At 41.3% G+C, this 15,832-nt stretch overlaps 1 protein-coding gene across 1 annotated transcript; it reads right to left on the minus strand.

Moving 5' to 3' along the window:
- Positions 1-1,245: 1,245 nt before the first annotated feature.
- LOC147626148 (uncharacterized) lies at positions 1,246-2,828 on the minus strand. Its single transcript, XM_086816256.1, has 2 exons — positions 2,562-2,828; positions 1,246-2,374 (listed from the first exon to the last, which is right to left on the minus strand). Exons 1-2 carry the CDS (start codon positions 2,778-2,780, stop codon positions 1,754-1,756), a joined length of 840 nt encoding a protein of 279 aa, XP_086672382.1. The 5' UTR covers positions 2,781-2,828; the 3' UTR covers positions 1,246-1,753.
- Between the last annotated feature and the right edge of the window lie 13,004 nt (positions 2,829-15,832).

Raw genomic sequence — 15,832 nt, forward strand, 5'->3', positions numbered from 1 at the left:
GGGAAAAGAGTTCCTAGGCCCCCAGCCGGATATTCATGCAAACTTACTGATATTTACTTACAAGGAGATTGGGGACAGCTCAAGAATCGTCGCAAAGTACGCCAAGCTTGGGGGCGGCTACAAAATCAGCTCCCTCTATACAGGTTTGATGAGAGAGCATCTCACGACCTCATATTAACCCAGATGAAAGTGGATCTTGATCTATCTTAGATAGGAAAGCCCATGGAAGCTAGTTTAGTTTTCAAGTATTAAGAAGAGTGTTGGTGCTAGTGATCAAAAAGCTTCACATTCATATTCAAGGATGAAGGTGCACTCTTGACAAACCACGATGTAATTATTGAGACACCTTGATCCTACATGATTGCTTCAAGGTCAAGATGTGGCATCCCTGATCACCTCACCAAGAACAAAAAAACTTCGTAACTTGCACTAGTCTCATGGGCAACTTGTGTCGGGTCCATGGACACTGGTGAAGTCTTCTTCCCTGAGTACATTTTAAACCATTGTGGATAATCCATAGTTGGCCTACATGTACAAGGGCTTTGCAATAGCCTCTTGACTGTACAGATTCAGCTTCTCACCTAACCTAGGTAAATAATGTGCAATCAACAAGTGAAAGTCTACCTAGCCTGGGCAACTAATGTGCAATTGACTAGGTAAAATGATGTGCAATTCACAACTGAAAGTAGCAGGACTGTGCTCGATTGTACACTTGATAATGACAATGATTAGCCTCCGTGGTAGATATGTGCAAGTGGCAATATGGGGCATGTGTACCTTCTCATGAGGTCTTTGTAGCTGGCATGCTTGAAGATAATGACAATGATAGGGCAATGTCATAAAAAGTAATTCCTTGAAAAGTGATGCCCTCTTCTTAAGGAGATGAGCTAGCAACGACAGATGCCCTTCTCCTTACTGCAGCACCCTCTGGCCTGCAGGAAATCATTAATTTGAGAATTAAATGGATTGCTTCTAGAACTTTAGATTATGACCGATGTGTCCTCATTTAGAGGATGTTGTATAAGATTGGCAGCTGAAAATATAGTTTAATGAAACGAGCAGTTCACAGAGTGACCATGTGACCCATCTTGACGTTAAAAATATTTGGCTCTGTACTCTATATTTGAATGAAGCCATTTTGTTTTTGGGTAAACCTTTTTTCTTCTCAAATCAGTAGCTTTGTGTATGAGAAACGCTATGAAAAGTTAGGGAAAAACCTCAATGGCTTTGAGTTAACACAACAAATTTAGAGTAAATCTGTTGTTAAGAAGTTTGCTGATCAAGCAATAATTACAACCCGCATCAGAGCCCTAGACAGTTTGTACAACTCCACCTGCATTATCCCACAAGCCTACCCTGTATATCTCAGCCTTAAGTTCAAACTCTGAATCTTGGCCTTTAAGTCTGAGCTGCGAACCTCAGCCTAGCGCATACAGCACATCCGGGGAGCGAATCTACTCCTTGAAAGGCTCTATGAGAACACATCTTTGCACATCACTTCATACAGCAGTCCAATTTTTGGGGCATGATCTTTGTCCGGCCTCTGCAGAGGTATTACTTCTTCCACATACATGCCTACCATACTCAGCATCGGAGAGTGCCAACACTGCTGCAGCTCCACCCACAGTGAACAAGAACTTAGCTGAAAATTTTGTGCGTCTTCCACTCAGGAATATGAGAATTCTAGACTTTTAAGCCAGGCAGTAAGTTGCAAGGTGATCTATGCACATTATACATCCATTCCCTCCCTTTTCTATGCATACAACATATCCAGGGAGTGAATTTCCTCCTTGAAAGGCTCCACGAGCACACATTTTTGTACACCACTTCGTACAGCAGTCCAATTTTTGGGACATGTTCTTCTTCGTCCCGCCTCTGTAGAGATATGACTTCTTCCACATGCATGCCTACCATACACAGCATCGGAGAGTGCAAACACTGCTGCAGCTCCAGCCACAGCAAACAAGAATTTAGCTGAGAATTTTGTGAGTCTTCCACTCAGGAATGTGAGAACTCTAGACTTTAAGCCACCCAGTAGTGATCTAGGCATATCGTGCATCCTTTCCCTCCCTTTCTTATGCATTTTTTCCCTGCACAAATCCATAACTGGGTGTATATCTTGGTTGGAGGCTTCATCTCTGTTCGTGATCTTATGTTTCAAAGCCGCATCAGACAAGCTTTCAGACATCGTGTGTAGATGCTGTGGCAAGTCATCTTTCTCTTGCAATGGCTCACCGGCAAAAGAGAAAGCTTCCTTAACAACGGCGGTTTCTCTGCCATGATGCTGCTTCAACCGTCTGATGAGGATTCCACGGCTCTCTTCTAGCTCTGCAAGGGTAGCAGTCTTTTCTGCTCTTTGTTGACATTCCAGGGACTGCAGGATGTGAAAATGAGATAATTAAGCAGGAAACATTCTTAAAGAGAAGCTAAAAACCATGACGATCTCTGTAACGAGGCACAGTGTTGATGATCTTCAAACCCTGGGGATAATGAAGCAGTAAAAACGGCACAGAGACCAGATCTCAAAGATAAGCATCGGTGAGATACAGAGAGATGGTTACCTGTAGGCATTGCAATTGCTCTTCAAGGACTTCCAAGGCATCGCGTATGGACACAAGACTCCAGGCTTCCGAGGCCCCATTGAAGAGACGGCCCTCTGGCCCAGCAGCATCCAATCTGAAGTCCGCCTGGAGGGACCTGTCGATGGCAGCGCAGAGGTTGGCGTGCAGCTGGGCTGCATTGGAGAGCACCGCGGTTATCTCGTGCTGCTCCATCATCATCAGCAGCAGATGGACTTATATCGTCGGAGATCCAGACTCCAAAGGTCGAGAGGTCGTGGATGGATTATTATTATTTATATGGCTCGAAAAAAACGGCAAGGATTAAGAAAGATTGGTTGAGATTTTAAGTGGCCCTTATTTTAACGAATATTTTTTATATTTTTTAATTATAAAATCGGCATAGAAACCGCCTAGACCAACTGCCCCCTAAGTGTTTTTTTTCTGACGGATTGTTAATGTGGGCAACATAGCCTTTTTTTTCATCCAAGATTTTCTCCCATATTATGTCCACGTGCCAGCAGAACCGCCCTGCTACCCTTCCTCTAACTACCCTTCCTCTAACGCATCCATGCCACTATCATCCTACCCCCTCTAAGCCATTTGCAAGTGCAAAAAATTTGAGAGCAAAGAGAGAGAGGGAGAGGGAGAGAATGAGAGAGAGATTACGAGAGACAAAGAGAGAGAGAGTTGTGCTCTTCTTCTCTAGGAGGAGACTCTATGCTCTATGCGTAGAAAGTGTTGAAATATGCAAGTGAATGGGTGTGTGCGAGAACAAGCCCTTAGCAACAAGAGATTATAAAAGAGAGTTTGGAATTAAGTGGGTAGCAGTGAAAAGGTGAGAAGAATCTACTGATGAGAGAATCAAGGGTAACATGAGTGAATATAAGGGTGTGGAAAGATTCTAAGAAAAGGTGTCCCCAGATATAGGGGAGGTGGCACAAATCAAGGAGAAATCAGTGGGATTAGATGCTTGGCATCTTGTGGATGTAAAACCTATAAATTGAGGCATTGGCCTAATGAGTATCCATGCCTACATTATCCTATTAGATTAATTATTCACTAATCTCATCTTAATCATCTTCTAATTATTCACTAATCTCATCTTAATCATCTTCTAATCACCTTCTAATCATGTTGATTTTTGTGTTTGATCCACCATAGCTCATCACATTGCTGCAAATTTAACTAAAGAGAAAGACCCCTTTTGCACAAGGCAAAGATAGAGAGATGCTCTGTTAACCACTTTGCAGGTTAACATCGTTTCGCCCACCTAACCTACCATAAGGCGCTTTGCCATGTTACCCACTTGCTAGCTCATCCATCGTATCCTTACTCCTTTGTCACACCGGAATGCTTTCTTTGCTAAGGAGGTGAAGAAAACGCTCAAGAAGAGAAGGGTCTTCACAGCAGTGGTTCCCTCTCAACTGGCAAGAGGTGGGTGGAGAAGAAGCTAATGAGAGGGAGAAGCTTACACTCAAACCTATTCAAGTAAGCAAACCATCAAGAATCCAACAAAATAAGAGTAGAGAAGAAGGAGAGCTCACAAGAGTAGAGAAGAAGGAGAACTCACAAGTATTCTCTTAGGAAATGAATGTGTATTGCTTAATGTCAAAATTGACACTAAGCAAGTATTCTATTGCAAGAGGAGAGAAGGAGAACTCACAAGTATTCTTGTAGAAGGAAATGAATGTGTATTGCTTAGTGTCAAAATTAGCTTATATACAAATGGGGATGGACACGGAGTGGGTTTCTCGGAACTATTTTTTTTACAACCACTCCTCTCTCTCTATACCCATGCCTTCTCTTTCTTCTCCCCTATTGCCAGCCCAGCCCAACTGCTCTCTCTCTCTCTCTCTCTCTCTCTCACCCCCCCAACTCACTGCAACCCCTCTACACACTCTATCTCCCTCTCTTTCTCTTCCTTCTTCAACACACACCCTCATGCTCTCTCTCTCTCTCTCCCTCCAACCCATTGCAACCAACACGCTCTCTCTCTACACACTCTATCTCTCTCCCTCTCTTTCTCTTCCTCCTTCAACACGCACCCTCATGCTCTCTCCACCTATGTCTATCCCTCTCCCTCTCCCTCTCTCTCTCATTGCCACCGTACTCTCTCTCTCCACCTCTGTCTATCCCTCTCTCTCTCTCTCATTGCCACCGTACTCTCTCTCCCCCTATCTAGCCCTCTCCCCCTCTCTCCTCATGCCCTCCCTAAATTATGACTCACCCTAACCCCCCTTGGAACACATCCAACAAGAGATTACATGGTGAACCACAACTATCATGAGGATCTTTCCAGCTCGTAACCCTTAAGGTCTCCAAGCTCTACAACTCCTTGAGAAGTAATTTCACCGCGTCTCTCACGAGCGTTGTCACACCACCGCATTGCACTACGTGTACTCGTTCGTCCCTCATCTCACCTCACATCACTCACACACACTCACTAGCATGCATTAGAGAGAAAGATTAACAAGAGGATTAGCAAGAGCAAGACTCTATTGCACAATGGGAGAGAATCCTTGTATTATGAGAGAAATTCACTTATATACATGGCCATAAGTGTTCACACTCACTTAAACTGTGTGATCGGCTGGGCACTTTAGGCTCATAAGAGGCCTAATGCTATTACAATGACTCCTCTCATAATATATCCATGAAGTACATCACTTAGGACTTCATCCTAACTTACTACCACATACTCTTGTAGCAAAAATCACCATAAGTATTCTATAGAACCATTACGAGCGCCTGCCCAAGTTGTAGATTTGGACACCATTACGAGCGCCTGCCCAAGTTGTAGATTTGGACACCATTGCTTCATATCTTAAATGTATGACCTTTTCGTGTATCTACCTTGACTCCTTAAATGTATGACCTTTTCGTGTATCTACCTTGACTCCTTGATGTAAGATAATGGTGGTAGCTCTTGTTTAGGAATGGGTTAACACACCCTCCCTCTCTCCCTCTCTCTCTTTCTCCCTCTACACACTCTATCTCTCTCCCTCTCTTTCTCATCCTCCTTCAACACGCACCCTCATGCTCTCTCCACCTATGGCTATCCCTCTCCCTCCCTCCCTCACTTTCTCCCTCTACACATGCTATCTCTCTCCCTTTCTTTCTCGTTCTCCTTCAACACACACCCTTATGCTCTCTCCACCTCTATCTATCCCTCTCTCTCTCTCTCTCTCATTGCCACCGTATGCTCTCTCCCCTTGTCTAGCCCTCTCCCTATCTCTCCATGCCCTCCCTCCCTCTCTCACTCTCCCTCTCTCACTCTCCCTCTACACACTCTCTCTCCCTCTACTCCCTCTACTCCCTCTCCCTCTACACACTCTCTCTCTACCTCTCTCTATTTTTCTTCGTCCTTCAACACGCACCCTCATGTTGTTTTCACCTCTACCATTCCCTCTCACTCTCTCTCTCATTCCCTCTCCGTCTCTCTCTATGCCCTCCCCCTCTCCCTCTCTATATTTATGTACGTAGATAGAGCGTGAGAGGGAGAGAGAGAGGGAGAGGGAAAAAGGATCGATCCCGCCAATCTCTCTCCTGCTTTCTTGTAACTACCCCTCCCCCACTTTATTATCCCCCCTCCTTCAATCTCTCCCTCTTCCTTATGCTTAGTATCACTCTCTCTCTCCCTCTTCCTTATGGTTTAGTCTCTCTATCTCTCGCTTTGTCTCTACATCTCATTCTATCTCTTTCGACCTCTCTATATGCAAATTCCCTAATTCATTACTTTAAGGAGAGGAGAGATATCGAAGGAAAAAAAATAAACGATACCATACTTCCTCAAATAAATTCATGTACACAATAAATTATGTTTTCCGAGGAAAATACATTCCTTAGTTAAGAAAAAATCCATACAAACGGGAGTTCTCTAACTAACCAAAAAGAGCAAATCCACACATTTACATATTCTATTTGCCATGATTACTCTCCTTTAATCAATTAACCGGGCAACACTACATGGTCTACTTCCAACACTACTAAACTAGGTGTCCTTCTCTTTCACTACCTTCCCAAGCTCCTCTATTTATCTATTTCCCTCTCTATATGCATATTCAAATTCACAACTTTAAGGAGAGGAGAGATATTAAAGGAAAAAAACGAGCGATACCATACTTGCTTAAAAAAATTTATATACACAATGAATTTTTCCTTAGTAAAGAAAAACTCCATACAAACGAGAGCTCTCTAACCAGAAAGAGTAAATTTTTAACTTTAAGGAGAGGACTGAAATTAAAGGAAAAAAAACAAACGATAGCATACTTGCTCAAAGAAATTCATGTACACAATGAAGTTCACCAAGGAAAATACATTCCATTCATAAGAAAAAGTCCATACAAACGAGAGTTCTCTAACTAACCAAAAAGAGCAAATCCACACATATAGATATTCTAGTTGCCCTGATTATTCTCTTATATTCAATTAACAGGCAACACTACATGGTCTGCTTGCACCACTATGAAACTAGGTGCACTATCTTTCCATCCTCATCCATGATAGTTTGTGGATGCTGCTTACGGTGCATTGTCTTGTTGTTGCCCATGACATTGGGAACGTGAAACATGGGAGTTCTTCTAACAGTTTCTCCCACCAACCTACTTGTTTTACGGTGGGCTTGGTGATAATCCATTCCTGTTAGCACACCTCTCTTATAACTTTGTGATGCTTGGACCAGACCCTAAGTGCTTCCCTTGTTTGAATGCTTGCCTTTTTGCTCTAAGTCTCTATCTTCTTGTAATCTTTTCATTATTGTATGCAAAGATGCAATTGAATTAAATGTAATGGTTATGGTCTTTTACATTGTTGTCCTTGCTTTTGTACATGCTACTTTTTTTACTGTGTGTGTGTGTGTGTGAGAGAGAGAGAGAGAGAGAGAGAGCGCATTGTGACATCAAGAACAAGGTTGTTACATCAACACGGTGCAAATGTAGTATGCACCTTAGAGAGAGAGAGAGAGAGAGAGAGAGAGAGAGCCAAGTGGAATACATAGTGGAAATATGCAAATTGGGCATAACGCTATTTGCATGAAGCTATTAATTAATACTCTTTTTATTGTTTTTAGCTACCCAAGTGGGAGCCTGTGCATTCTCCTATTTGCGCATTATTTGCCTCCCTACCATTCTTTACAACGTTCCATATTCGACACATCTGGAGCATAACGCAAGCTTGAGAGATGACAAGGCTAGCAAAGAGATTGCATATGGATCTCATGCACATTTCAAGGTTCAGCTAGTGAGTCGATCAAAACTTATAAGGTGAGAATGCCCAAATTACTCGTAGATTAGAATTAGGCGAAGCGAGCTTGGGAGGGTCTGAGAGGAATCGCAGAGACGAGAGGGAAAGAATCGGGCGGGGAGAGAGAGAGAGAGAGAGAGAGAGAGAGAGAAACCTTTTGTAGAGTAAAAAGTATCACAGAACGTGCAATCTATTAAAATAGCATCAGCGATGCGGCTAGTAGGCCAAGCATTGACATGAAGGCTAGCGGGCGTCCAAGTAGAGACCTGTTTAAATTATTCTAAGACAAATCCACAACCTGGAAGATTTGGTTGAAGGATCTTCCATTCATTGGAACAATGGTGCAAGTTGCAGATCTGGTGGCAAAATCACAAGTACATGGCAAAATCAAGTACATAGCTACATAATGGTCAGTCTCTTGAATGTTCAGTGTAGGACTAGAGTAGGGCGAGTATGAAACTTTGGTGAGGTCAACTCTTGCAAATTTTTGGTGTGCTTTGAGCATTTACATTTCATTGATTTCCTATTTATTGACACTTGTGACCTACTTTAAAGGTTTATACTCTCATTTGCGTAACCACAATTGTAGTGGTAAGTATTCATCTTCCACCACCTATGATTGATTTTATTGTCGATAATAGTGTCCAGGCTAACTGGGTGAGGTCAAGAGATGGACGCCATTGGCGAGGTATGAATTATCATGTTGTACTTATTTTATTTTTGGAATTGAATGATCTTGCCATAATATGGCTATTGGAATTGATTGCTTATAGGAGGCTGTCAGCATGGAAGAGAGTTTTGGGAATTCATCGTAAAGTCATTCTCAAAAGAAGGAAATAGAGTTGTTGAACTATATTCAGGAGCAGGAGATTTTGCTCTAATGGCCCCTTATGAGGTTGTCAGACGTGTTGTATGTGTGGAGCCTGATGAGGCTATTGTAAATGTCATTCTATATACATTAGCTTCTTAAAGATCACAACAAATTAATTTGTATATCTTATGTTCCTTTTGATCTCATGTATTTGAAACATATAAGGTGGATGGCATGTTCCATAGCGTTGAGACATGTTCATTGCTATTTGAAAAGATAGAGGCGGAGAGAGAGAGAGAGAGAGAGAGAGAGAGAGAGAGAGAGATTACAGGGAAGAATGAGAAGGGGGAAATAGACTTGAAGGGATAGAGGGAGGGACAGCATGGACAGAGAGAGGGAGAGGGATAGACAACAAAGGGAGAGTGTATGGTGGCAATGAGGGAGAGGGAGGGAGAAGGATAGATAGAGGTGAAGAGATCATGCATGAGATTGTGTGTAGGAGGTAGAGAGAGAGAGAGAGAGAGAGTCTAGAGGAAGAGGGAGAGGGGGAGAGAGAGAGAGTGTGTGTGTGTGTGTGTGTAAAGAGAGAGGGATAGGGAAGAAAGAGACATGAGAGTAGGCGAGAGAGGCATTGTAGAGGAGAAGAGACATGAGAGTAGGGCAGCAAACAAATGAGCATAAGACAGGTGGAGAAAGAGAGAGCAAGAAGGATAGACATAGGTGGAGAGTAGGAAAGCAGAGAAATGAGCATAAGATAGGTGGAGAAAGAGAGAGGGAGAACGATAGACAGAGGTGGAGAGAGCATGCATGAGGGTGTAGATTGAGAGAGAGAGAGAGAGAGAGAGAGAGAGAGAGAGAGTGTAGAGGGAGATAGATTTTTGAGGGAGAGGGTGAGGGAGAGAGAGGGATAGAGACAGAGAGGGAGAGGGAGAGGGAGAAGGAGGTGGTTGCATTGGATTGTAAATGGGGAGAAGGGGGGAGGAGGTCGTGTGAGAAAGCAAGAAATGAGCATAAGACAAGTGGAGAGAGGGGAAAGAGAGAGAAAGGAAGAGGGAGGGAGGGCATGGAGTGAGAGAGAGAGAGAGAGAGAGAGAGAGGGATAGAGACAGAGGGAAAGAGAGAGAGGGAGATCAAGTTGGTTGCAATGGGAGGAGGGGGGCTAGGCTGAGGTGGGAGTAGGGAGGAGGGGAGAAGAGAGAGAAGACAAGGCTATATGAGAGATTGGTTGTGGAATAAAACCCGCTCCAAAGCCCACTCTAAGAAACCTGCTTCGTGCTCACACTCACAAATGAGTAACTTTAAGATTGCAAGAGCTTATGTATTTAATTGCTTAATGTCAAAATTGTCTTATATACAAATAAATAGACAAAACTTAAAAATAGTCTTGGACCACTCATTCTAGTCTTAACACGAAGTTGGTTACTTCCCTATTTGGCATTAAGCTAAGACACCAGGAAGTTGCATTTGTGGCTCTAAGACAAGACCAAACGACATAAATGTTTTGACAAAGTCTAAGGTAAGCTCTTAACTTGAACATATTTGACGCTGCATCGGAACTAAGCCTAGGACTTAGCTTCACTGTTTCATCCACTCCAAGCTATTAGGATCACCGATGTTAATTAAGAGGTCACACTCTAATAAACATATGGTTTTGGAGATTTGGATGTGTTAGGTTTGTTGTTTTTTTTATTTTGTCTTTAAACTTGTTTACATTAGGTCATCTTATTTATTGTATTTTTAGAAAAGTAGATGCTTGGCTTTTCCCTAAATTTAGAAAATTACATGCATGGCTTTTTCCTAAATTTAGAAAAGTAGATGCATGTCTATCCACTCTTTTTTTAAAAGTAGATAAATGGAATGAACATATTCAAGGCATTGACATATAACCATGCTAAAACATTTAAAAAAATGAAAAGTAAATAGTTGGACATTTTATTATCGCAATATGAAGGATCTTTTCACAACTACAGTACAATGTCATGAATAGTACTAGGTCCTTTTCACATTGTTCTCCTACTGCTAAACATTCTCATTAGGTCCTCCTTTTTTAGAGTGGGTTGATGTATAAATATATTATGGTTCGCATCTAACCCAAAGATACGCAAATATACAAAGTAAAGATGCTTGCATGCACAATATGGTCGCCCAACACCTACCTTGATTTGAAAATCAGAACATGTGCATGATGGATTCTTTCCCATAGTCGCCCGGTATTTTTCATTGCGCACTAGTGATTCCTCAGTCTCAACTACAAAAACTTCCATCTGCCCAACTTTAATGACCAAATGCTCAAAGACCGAATCTAATATGCCACTTCTGTACCTTATTGGCCGTTGGTCCACATCATTTGCTTCCTGACATTGTCCCTTTTGCAACACAAACCCACCAACCTCTAATTCTTGAATCTCATCCACAGTCAGGTTTTTACCTCGTCCCACTAGCCAAACAATCGGGGGTCAGGTGATTAACAAATGGTGTTACATACTCTCCAAGTATGATCCACGCTATTATTACAAAACCACATGAACTGACGTCTTTGCCTCCCAGACCATTCTCTCATACCATAGAAATGAGGAGCTAGAACACCTTGCCCGCAATTCTTGATGCTCTTTTTGCACTTGCCATCTTGGCCACCTAACCATCCTTGGCAAGTTACCTTGCAATGTAGAGATGTTCAACGTATATTCCACATTGAATCGTGTATGTCACTCTCCACAATTTTCTATAGCTCTATCTCACTTGTCTCTCCCTCTACAATTTTTTTGACCACCTGTAGTTAAAGGAATAGGGGGTGGAAAGCTTAATATCCTACCTTGTTTCTTACGTGGCTGGTTTTCTATGACATACTCTGGACGATGTGATGAGTTATCTTCCTCAAGATTTATAACTGTGGGTTTTCGACGTCGGCTAACAGTAATGTTATCACCAAAAAAGTTTGGTTGCACGTGCATTGGTGTGCCAGTCACACTGCTTTCCCCACTAATCTGCTTATTAGTACTTGACGGACTTAGAGCTTTTGATGTTTTGGCCTTCTTCATCAACTTTGTTATTGTAGGGCCTGCTCCGTAATATTTGAATTGCATGAATGCATGCTTCTTTATGGATTGCAAGAGGGCATTGGTGGCGAGGTCTGAAATAGCTGCATCATATAAAGAGATGGTTCCCCTGAAACCCTCTCTTGCTAACCAACTTGCATGCTTCGTTTCTACTAGATTAGTGGCCGGCACGTGCAGCACACAAGCATCGTCGACATCCTACAGTAGGAAATTAGGTTAATTACGTCATCCAACTGCATTCTATAACTAGATCCTTAAGTTGACATTGTAGATTCAAAATACAAGCTATTATTTTCACAAGGACCAAGAAAATAATACTTACCCCTATACGATGTTTCCTCCAATGGGGATATCTAGTATGCCACGAATTAAGCCAACAATCCATGGCTGATAAGTTTGCATCAATGACTTTACCGTTCATCCACCACGATCTCATGTGTCTATATTTTAAAAGTGCCTCTTCACAAGACATAAGTGCACTCAAATAAGCCTCCACAAGAACTCTTTCGTACAACCCCAAGAAACTTCACGACTCTTTGCAAGTTTCACCCAACAAATGGCCATCATATACTTGCTCCATTCCTTGCATTGGAGAGGCTGAAGGATCATGTACATTTGGCAACTCAAAAGCCACATTACCATTATAGATTTGAGGAATCTCTTCTACTTTCTCAATATGTGTGCTTGCTAATAATAATCTACGAAGAACACCAGCATGAGATTCCTCAGACAATAAGTATTTGACCACACTCTTCTGAAGTGGTGTACCTGTGGGAGAATCTCCTATTGTAAGGTCAATAATAACTTCTTTTGGGGTGCTTGCTATAGTGTTGCTTGACTCTCTTATTATTGGAATAAAAAGGTATTCTGTTGTTATATCTTTATCAAAGATATAACATGGTTCCTCTCCAGTGGGTCTAGCTGATTGGATAGGTATAAGATGTTCTACACCATCATCTTATGGTTTGATTTCAAAAACTTTCAATCTAAAGTGAGGACATAATATTCCATCAAAATCATCAGCTTTAGTAATATAATAACAACCCTGTATAGTTCTAACAATAGGATCACTCTCCAAGCCTCCCACCAAAATGTGAAAAGAAGTGCTCTACACGGCAAGAAAAGCTCTCAAAAAACTAGCTCAGTAACACATAAGCTCTCAAAAAACAATCTCACAAACATACAACAAAGTAATGAGAATGAATTCAAAGTCTAAACATGAATTCTATACATAATAGAATTTTTTTAAATTATACTCAGTCCCCTCCAAAAAAATATACTAAAAGCAAACATGTATGTATGTATGTATGTACGTACGTACGTACGTGTATATATATATATATATATATATACATATATACATATATACATATATATACATATACATATATATTCATACACACATACACACATATATATATCAACTTGCCATGTACCTCCTTCATCCATATATTCCTTGACATAACCAGCTTCTAGATGTTAGAAGGTGCTAGCAAGATATCTTTAGGTGTACTCATGGCATTTTCACAACTCTCCAATGCTTCCCCTAGCTGATCCTCCCCAAGTGGTCATAGCCTCAATTAAACGACCTAAATCCCTCTTGAATTGGAGGTTAGTCCCTAAGGATCCTTTATATCAAAAGGATATGTAACAAATTGCTTACTCAACAACATGCTCAAAGCACCGTACATCCCCTCTAATGGTATCTACTCTATCCTAATCAACCAATTTTTAAACTTCTCACCTCTATCCTAGTCAACCACTTTGGAACTTCTCACCTCTATTTGCATGTTATGCACTAAGACTAACATCAAGTTAATGAGTTGGCGATTGGTGATAGTTAGGTTGGTACTTATCTTGTCCCCTGAAATGGAAGAACAAGGCTCATGCACATTGTGTAGAGAACGTTTATACAAAATGATTTCTTCTTGAATGTGGAGGGGCACATGCTCAAAGCACCGTACATCCCCTCTAATGGTATCTACTCTATCCTAATCAACCAATTTTTAAACTTCTCACCTCTATCCTAGTCAACCACTTTGGAACTTCTCACCTCTATTTGCATGTTATGCACTAAGACTAACATCAAGTTAATGAGTTGGCGATTGGTGATAGTTAGGTTGGTACTTATCTTGTCCTGTAAGGTTCTCCCTCTTCCAAAATAGGGAAAACACTTAAGATAGTCCACTAAGTCTTATCTTAGAGAAAATTTCCTACTCATCGACACCTTGACCATACAGAGATTCAAGGATACGATTCATAGGTAAGACCTAGTTCTATCCCGCAGGGGGAACGTGGTCTTCTAAAAATCAAATCACCCATAGGGTAATTGATCATAATTTGGGCAACTACTAGTCTTGATTCCTAGAGACAACGCTTTTTTCCTCATCCATGCAAGGCACAGCCGCTGGCCTAGTCTTCTAGAATAGAATTGCTCGAGAACCTATTTATCTAACGTAGGGCTTTCACTTAATATGTTGGAAAGCTACCCGACTAGTCGGGTCCACCTGTCCGTAGGATGGTGCCGTCAGGGCATTCCATCCTCCCACTTTCCACCCTACTCACGTGTCAATTTATTTTCTAATTAATCCTACCACACTGTTTGACATAAATAAACATGTTCCTTAATTAAGGTCCTTTTCACAAGGTTTATTAAAACAGCCTTTTTTCGAAGTACGATAATGCCAAAGACAAGATTTATAAAAAAAGTTTATACATGAATCAATTCCATACAAGCCAAAATGGCTCTCTTATTCTTTTCCTTTATACTGTCGATGATCTAGAATTCGGCCTTCCAGCCTCTACATGCTGGGCAAAACCCTACGGGACCATACACCTCATCGTCGGCCCCGGGCTGGCGAGGACTCAAGCCGGCCTGTCGTCCTCTCAGGCTCCATCGCTTGATCCTCCCGCCCCTCAGAGGGATGTCTGCGCACTAGGGTGGGCTAATTCACCGCACTAGCCTGGGCCCTCAGAACTAGGCAGCATCACAATCACTCGCCTCAATCGGCAAACCTCATTCTCCCAATGGTATGAGGGATACCATGGGCCAACTCCGGGCCTTACTAACATCTCCGCCGTCTGGCTACATAAGCACAAGAACGGGGTAGCGTCAAGGCAGGGAGAAGTTGTACCTGTACCTTAATTTAACCAAGATAACAATCCATTTACTCACTAAACCATAGGACTAGGATCCATGTCACCTTCTTAAGAAAACAATCCTTTTCACAAAGATTTTAGCATTTCAACTTGAGATTGCGATAAGACATCCTTTATTAAGGTATATGCTATTATTTAAAAGAATATAAACTTTAAATAGTAAATCAATCAAATAGATCACTATTAACAATTAATAGAGAAGCCGGGGCCATACCTCAACCCCTAAGAATGATATATAATTGAAAAACAAAATATGTATATACCTTATAGAAATTTGTCGTTTATCGTTGTCTTTGCTCGTTAACAAGAGCTTTAGAACTTGACATGTGAGAATAGAGTCTTCTAATACCTTGTCTTTTGATTGAAATCATCCAATAATCTCCAAGCTTTATCTCCTCTTACTCATACTGTGACTCTTCTCTCTTTCTAAGGTCTATGGCAAAATAGCCTTCTTCTCTTACAGGGCTACGGGATACTATTCTTTCTCTAAAAGAAAAGTTATGGAGTTTTGGTCTCTTCCTCCAAAAGACCATAGCAATCTAAGATTCTTTTCTAAGATATTAGATAAGAATGAAGGGATATATACATCTCAAACTCTAGGATTACCTTGAGGCTACTTGCTGCTTTCTCACAATTTTCTCTGTGTAGAGACCCTGACAGAAACAGCAAATTGTTTCGGCCATAACTCTCTGATAAAAACTCAGAATATGGTCATATAACCAGTCAAAAGAACGGGAAGACATCTAGTCTACAACTCATCGCGGGCAGAATAGGCAAAAACGTCTGTATATAGCCACAAACGCGCCATCTTTAGAAGCGCGTTGTTTTTTCACATTTTTAGTATGCATGGACTCTAAATGTGTAAAAGTACTCTAAATATGACCTCTTATCACCTAAAGTTGAAATTCTATTTTTGGGGATACTTATCTCTTAATAGAACTATTCTTATGTTCTTATTTCTTTTAGGATTTTTGGAGCTAATATTTTTATTCTAACACTTTATT

This window comes from Cibotium barometz, chromosome 22 (assembly GCF_041138505.1).
Source record: "Cibotium barometz isolate CiBa-2024 chromosome 22, ASM4113850v1, whole genome shotgun sequence".
In the NCBI taxonomy this organism is placed as follows: domain Eukaryota; kingdom Viridiplantae; phylum Streptophyta; class Polypodiopsida; order Cyatheales; family Cibotiaceae; genus Cibotium; species Cibotium barometz.

What these genes read in the sequence shown, in the direction of transcription:
- LOC147626148 (XM_086816256.1), bottom strand. Translation starts at nt 2,780, where the DNA reads ATGATGATGGAGCAGCACGAGATAACCGCGGTGCTCTCCAATGCAGCC. An exon ending in AGCAATTGCAATGCCTACAG is followed by an intron (nt 2,375 to 2,561) that starts GTAACCATCTCT and finishes CACATCCTGCAG; the next exon opens with TCCCTGGAATGTCAACAAAG.